The sequence below is a fragment of the Rhodnius prolixus genome, unplaced genomic scaffold (genome assembly GCF_049639745.1).
Source record: "Rhodnius prolixus isolate KJV_2025 unplaced genomic scaffold, Rpr scaffold_8, whole genome shotgun sequence".
Lineage (NCBI taxonomy): Eukaryota > Metazoa > Arthropoda > Insecta > Hemiptera > Reduviidae > Rhodnius > Rhodnius prolixus.
The window spans coordinates 4,337,153-4,344,735 of NW_027411593.1; the positions used below are offsets into that span (position 1 = coordinate 4,337,153).

The 7,583-nt window shown below is 32.3% G+C and overlaps 1 protein-coding gene across 2 annotated transcripts in view; it reads left to right on the forward strand.

Annotated features, from left to right (window-relative positions):
- The window catches only part of LOC141450729 (lachesin-like), a 338,800-nt gene extending 332,506 nt beyond the window's left edge, over positions 1-6,294 (forward strand). Inside the window, exons 8-10 of one of the 2 annotated variants that reach the window (XM_074121461.1) lie at positions 2,175-2,279; positions 4,451-4,501; positions 5,701-6,294. In XM_074121461.1, the coding sequence (XP_073977562.1) occupies positions 2,175-2,279; positions 4,451-4,501; positions 5,701-5,861 (317 nt within the window). In that variant the 3' untranslated portion in view covers positions 5,862-6,294. The remainder of the gene's footprint in view (positions 1-2,174; positions 2,280-4,450; positions 4,502-5,700) is intronic. The other variant, XM_074121462.1, reaches the window with a different exon arrangement.
- Positions 6,295-7,583: the final 1,289 nt, after the last annotated feature.

Below are 7,583 nucleotides of genomic sequence, written 5' to 3' on the forward strand. Positions count from 1 at the left end.
CCATAATGTTTATCAAGCTTCTCTTTAGTCTCCTCAGGCGTTTTGGCTTTCATAAAGTAGTGTTTAATCAACACACGAAATTCTTTTTCGTCCATTTTTTGAAAATCACTCGACTTCCTCGATTCAAACGAATGCCAAACACAAAGAAATAGACCGATCTGGCTGAAACTTGGTGTGTGTTCTTCCAAGAGATGCTACTAACTAAACATAACCTCGATACGCGCCAGTGGTGCTCTCTCTCTGACTTTGCACGGACTTTTCAAACGACCCTCGTATATCGGACCTTATTTGAATTGGCACACCTCAAAGTCATCAATTAAAATTATCATCTCCAATCGTAATCTCTGTTTTTATTTCGAATTTCTCGATTCATTTTTATTAAATTAATTATCATCAATTTGTAATAACTGTGACGTCACTACTCATACTATTTTCTGCTACTAAAAAATTTTTTTTTTTTGGCGCATCAACAGCTGAGGTTATTAGCGCCCGGAGCTTTTTCCAGTGTACTGCCGGCCTCCGGACAGTGTTCTCTCGTTACAGACAACACTGTCCATCACCGGACAGTGAGCTGTAAGAAGCTCCTAGAAAGAGAAAATCTAAGGGTCAGCTGCTGGATTCGAACCCGGGACTTCCGCGTGGGAGTCCATTGATATTATTATTATTTTTTTTAATCAAAGCTTATTTTGCTGTGGTTTGAACATATTTTCTTCATTAGACGTTGTAAATAATAATAATTTGAATGAATCAATAAATAATACTTGATTTTGGGGGGACTAAATGATCCCTTACTACTAAAAATTTGCCACATTTTCTAAATGGGAATATTAGTTTTGCTATTGTGGTAGCCCTTAAATGTGTTTTTCTTTAAGAATATGGCCAGGTGGTGTGTGGGTTATTCGAAATCTCGTATCAATTATAATTTAATTATAAATTATGAATTAAACAGCTGTTCTCTCTCCATGCTATTTACTATTATCAAAAATCATCATCACACAGTTCACTGTCATGTTGGGCTTTTCCCAGTATTCTGTTATTGTTGTTTACAGAATTGAAGAGCTTAGTGCAAAAAGGAGTTATCTACATTTTTTTTTTTTTTTGCATAAAATGTGTTTAGTGGCGCCCCCTCCCTATTGTATGTTCAATTCTACATCTTTTGGTGCTTAAACGAGTCTTGCATGCAGACTCGTTTATTATTACTTATTCTCTGACCTAGGTCTAGATTTGGAGCAAAAATGAGTTTTCTACTGAACAGATAACTTTCTTTTGCTTCAAACAGAAAAGATGACGCCATCAATCAAACAAATATTTTTTTTATTTTAGGTTTATTACGTAGATATTATTATTTTTTTTTTTTGACAGGCATAACAATATATCTAACATTCGCTTCGACAAGACACAAAATGCCACTTAAAAGCTCAGAAACAAGAAATCTGTTGACTAAAGTACTTAAATGTACTCAAGTTTTACTGAAAATTATGATTTTGGTGCAAAAAAGAGTTTTAGCTGCAAAATAACTTTTGCTTATAGCAAGCTTAAAAAAATGCCCTAGAAAGTTCAAATTGAGCCCCAAAAATGTCCCCATCACACAATATATTAACCTAATCCTTACAGCACACACAACATATCTTAAAGCATATTTAGTTTTTTTGTTCCTACTAAAATTTTTTTAAAAACTGTAGATAACTCCTTTTTGCACCAAGCTCTTCAATTGTCAAATTTTTTAATTAGAATTTTGATTTATTTATAAAAAAAAATCTCTTCTGTAATTTGGTATTTTAGGTTTTTTTTGACCGCTAAGTTACTGTTGGGTCTTTTGAAGGGTCACAGTTTAAAAATATGAAGGTAACAACTTTTTTGCAACGATGTTTTACAGAAAAATTTTTTGAACACGAGACAAAACATAAAAAAAATACATTTCGATAATTTGGAGTGATCTCAATATTTTTTTTTTAAAGTTTGAAGAATTACGTAAACTGTAATGATTAAATTACCTGATAGCTTTTTTTATGTTGGTTTTCTGAATTGAATAAGCTTTTTCTGAAACCTACAAAACATAAGTGTAACCTTCCTCCCATACTTTAGTGTTGTTTTATTACAGAATGGAAGTCAAATGGCGAAAAAAATATTTCCTTTGAAAGTTAAATGAAGTTTACTTTCTTTCTTTTTTTCAGAAACAAAAACTGCAACAACTACTACTACTGCTACTACTACGACAACGACATCGAAACCAATTACTAGTACAACTAGAAGACCTTCAACTACGAGACGACCTCCAGGTAAAAATGAAATCAAAACTATTGAAATGAAAAATATTTCATTATTATTAGCAGTATTTACATTTCCTTTCAAATGTCCATAAAAGAAGCAAAGACTTAAAACAAAAAGACTCAGTAAAAATACGAAGGCAAGGTTAAGATTTCTCGGCCTTCCAGTTAAGATGTATATTTTCTACAAGTAAGGTAAGTGGGGGGAAGATGTCACACTTATCACTTATTTCCGTTTTGTAGGAAACTGGGTTATCGAAAAACAACACCAAATGTATCAACGTCCAGGTTGTTTTTTATTCTTTAATTACATAAGGTAAGTGGGGGGGAAGATGCAAGTATCGTCATATTTTGCATATCTACAACTGGATGTCAGCAATTCCTACGTTAAAGTGTGTAGTAAACAATTGTGAATACCGTGCTTGTGAGTTTTTCTATTTATATCTAGTTTAATCCTCGTTAAACTGAAAATTCAACTCTTTGTACTTGGTGAGTACCCATGTTATAATATTTCGTTGTCGATACTTAAGGTTTGGTGATGGATTGATTAGATTAAACGTAATCATTCCGTGATATTTGTGTTGTGCATATCTTGGTGAGTACCCATGTTATAATATTTCGTTGTCGATACTTAAGGTTTGGTGATGGATTGATTAGATTAAACGTAATCATTCCGTGATATTTGTGTTGTGCATATCTTGGTGAGTACCCATGTTATAATATTTCGTTGTCGATACTTAAGGTTTGGTGATGGATTGATTAGATTAAACGTAATCATTCCGTGATATTTGTGTTGTGCATATCTTGGTGAGTACGTGTTAGCTTGAAACAACATGATTGAAGCCTTAGTACAAAAATAAACCTATGTGGCGTCTTCCTCCAGTGCTTGGGGTAAGATGCCACCTATTTGAAGTGTTTCAATTTCATATTGATTCTCATTCATAATTACATTATAATGATATATTTTATAATATAAAACAATTACTGTCACACGAAATATAGTTTTTGTATAATACATTAATATTATTAACCCTTGAGCCGTCACCTTATGTGAAGTGCCATAAGCCGTCACCTCGGGTCATATTGACCCAGCATTAAAAACTATTAAATAAAAAGGAAAAACTAACTAATATCATGTTAAAGGGAATAGAAATCAAAGATAAAACTTTTTGGCAGCAGGCCCTTAACAACTGGATTCTAACTCGGGACGCAGAATCACCAAACTTCAATTTGGGTCTTTGCTGAACGCCGCGTGGAATAGGGCAGCAACTGTTGGAAATGGCAGCGTGGGATTTTCTGCATGCGGAATTTATACATACGATCCGCAAAAAATTATAGAATTTACAGAATACAAAAAATTTGAATGCCACACAAGAAGTTAACGCACCTCTGGCAATAGCTTCAACAAGCAGGAGCGGTGCCATCACTTCTTTTGAAGAAATTAGTCCTACCCCCAGATTTCAGAAACCCAAGCAAACTCGAAGAAAGAAAGAAACTGCTGAAGTCCTTACGACGGTGGAGAAACGGGAGGCATTGAGAAGAAAGGCTACTCTGCCGACAGAAAAAGGGGGAAAAGTACAGCAGAAAAAGAAAAGGAAGGACAGTTCATCTTCAGCATCCTCCGCTCCCGATAATTTGGTAATGACCAGTGGCGAGAGTGACATTGAAGAGGAGTACGATGATTTTTGTATTGAGTGTAAAGGATATTTTTATGATAAGGAAGGGCCCAAAATGCGATTGGATTCAATGCAAAACATGCAAGAGATGGCTACATGAAATTTGCAGCAAAGACAATTTGCATTGCAAAAAATGTTAAAAATTAAGCTTCCATCCATTGCTTTGATTTTTTTTGATCAAATTTTTCTAATATTTAATTTTTAATGTACAATGTGTCATACACTTTTTCCTAATATGTCTTATTCTTCACGTAAATACGCAATCTTCTTGTAAACATTTTATCTCTGTGCGCCCAGCACTTCACTATGCAATCTGCAGTTGCAGTTTCGAGACGTGCTTTACGTCATCTTCTTGGGAAGTTCAAGTTTAAACTCAGCTGCCTCTTTAATATTACATTTTATAAGTATTCCTCAGTACTTAACTAAGCTATAATTAATCTCTTTTAATTATATCTTGAAATAATCGTATTGTAGTAAAGTAAATGTGATCTGTTTTCCTTGTTACAGTAAGAACTACACCGAAGGTGATCCTCACCACTCGACCTTCCGTAGAGGAAGGTAAGTTGAATATTTTCTTTCCAAACTTTTCTATTCGTGTAAAAAGATGTAGTATTTGCGAAGTAGGTCAACATTTGTGATTGTGTCCATTTACTTTTGGTATTAACGTTCACTTCGGATTTTATTCCATCATCAGAGTTAAGTTTAACTAGACTTACATTGGGAGTCAATTTTCTGACATATTTTTGGTCATTTCAATCTTTCCATTCATAAAGTCTGCCCTCCACCCCCAAACTTAAAGTAGATACTTTTCTTGTCTATAATGGTGTTCGTGACTTATTTATTACTTGCACATTGTAGAAACTAGCGCATTCTATCATATACTTTTTCACAGATTATTCCGTTGATAAAGTATTGATGAAAGAGGCGCGTGAATAATATTATTTAAAAGACTCGAATCACTATTTCTGTTAGATATTGCCGAACTCAGTTTTATTGTACATATTCATACAAAATAATGGTTATATGTGAATGTTGTGTACAAAATATTATCGAACTGTGGGAGAAAGTGAAACAGACTGTAGGAGACTCTGTAAATTGAGACTAATTTAATTTAGAACTGCTTAAGACTGCTGAAAAGTGCTGCTACGTGAATTTTGGTTGCTTGCGTTTGCTTTTTTCTTAACCCCCATCCCCCTTGAGAGTAATTCCTATCGCCTAAACTGTATTATTTATTTAAGTACAAATTGGATGTATGACACGTTCGATTCCAAATGATAAATCATTTTCTAGTCGTCTAAAACTGTTTGTTATCATATGATTTGTGGCTTACTGCGAAACAGAATTCCCGTTAAAGCACTAGATCAGTGATGGCGAACCTGTGACCCGCGGTTCAGACACTGACCCACACAATTGCTGGGCAACCATTTGTTTGTTTACGCGGGTTGATTTAAATTTTCTAATTGTTGTGGATAATTTATATTCTATCTGTATTTTTTTTCCAATCTCGCATTGACACGAAAGCAATTTAAATGCTATCTATAACCTTTAGTTTGATCATTACAGTTCTAAAACGCAAATGACGACAAAAATGCTTTTTGTAATATTTGAAATAAAGCAAAAGTGTTTACAAAATATCAAATAAAATGTATAATTTTACTCATATTTTATCAACAACCCAAAGCTGATAACTTTATTATTAAAATCATCGATGTTTACTATTGATCCATTAAACATTTTCTTCTTATAAACTGTTTCAGATTACGATCTGAATCTTGACATTGATGATTATGAAAACCAATTGGAGGCCAAAGGAGTTGGTGCCAGAAGTAGCCACATATCTGGTGATTCGCATCCAGAAATTAATTTAAAACTATTATTAAGTTTAACAACTTGTTGTCTTTATTGTTTAATTAGGTGACAATAGAGAATAAAAAGAATTGCTACATAAGTAACATGTGCAATTAAATTCATTTATTTCGTACATTGTTGTTATACATATACATAACAAAACCAAGGACTAAATGGACTCAAAAGTTACAAGAATTTATTAAAGAAGAGAAAAAATAATCAAAATTGTCATGTTGGTGGGTGCATTACATTTTGTGTAAAGAACTAAAAACATAGAAAGAAAATAATTATTTCTAGAATTTATATGTTTAGAGGTAAAAATATAAAAAAATAAACATTCTTTCCTATTGTATGTAAATTATGAAACAAGTAAAATTGTAAAAAATAAGATAAAGGCAAATCAAATTGCCTATAAATTGTATTATTGACCTATTTTGTATATAATGTTGATATTTGTAAATATATTTAATAAAAAAAAATGTTTCTTAGTGGCAACCCCCTTTATTATCTCTTCAAGATCATAAGAGTATCCGAAGCACGTAAGAATACTTGATTCTTGTGACACCTCTATATAATCTGCATCTTAGTCTGAAGTAATGAAAAATCTGGCAAGATTTTAAAACTAAACATTATTGCAAGAAGCCCAATGGAAAATGGATTAATTCTAGTAGATGATACTTTCATGTTAATGATGCAGATTTTTGACAGACATCATATGACATGGATACATTTATTTATATTTGATGATGTGTGACTAGAGTAGATATGTTTAAGGTGACGAGCGTCAGAGTGATCTCCCCCGCAACGCTTAAGTCATATTGAAATCTTGTTTGACAGCTGTATATACAGAGTGTTAGTGCTACCTGGTGGAGAAAATATAAACTAATTTTGATTTTTCTTAGTTAAAATAGTGATTGGCCTGCTACCTAGGAGTGACAGTATGAACTAAACTTAATTATTTTATTAACTTCAATGGTTTTATTAATTATTATGTAGCTCGAGCTTTTTTTAATTAGGAAATATTATAGTTAGATGGTATTAGGTATGTGTTAATTAATGATACCGGAAAAAAAGTTAAAACCTTTGTCGGGAACACATCGCTCTACCCCTCTACTTCTCTACCTATGAGGAAGGCTACAGCCAAATATTTCAACTACTTCTTAACTTACCTGCTTTTTTTATGTTTTTGAACTACTTTCAAGCTTTTTATATTGTTAACTCTATATTTATATTAAATATATTATTTTTCTAATAATTTTTATAATATATTTCTTTGTAATTTCATTACTTTTTTTGCATTTTTTACCATCCTTTAATATCTTTTTTGCATGCTAGAATTTAGTATTATATTCTTAAATATTTAAGGAAATAAATCAAGACTGTTATTAAAAGTAAAGGTTTTTCTTTATTCTAACAACATCCTCTTTTTCGTATTGATGTTTTGAAGTATCAAGAACTAGTTTTTTATTTACAAGAGCGCTCTATTGGTGAGATCGATAACTAATCAGTAATTGGTAGTTCCCCGGTCTTTCACTAGATCGCATGGGTATGTAGAATGCTTATGTTTACGTATCATCTTTTTATATTACTTGCATTAATGAATTTCTGTACCTGGGCTAACTTATTAGGGATAAATGGATTGGGTGAATATAATACTAATATGGAAGAGTAATTTTTTTTTTTAAATGATTAACTCTTTTTGTAGAAAATTGTGCTATGGCTATGAATGAATTTATAATTAAAGAAAAATTCGGACTAATTGATCCGTACAATTGTTGGTTCGTAGCCCTTT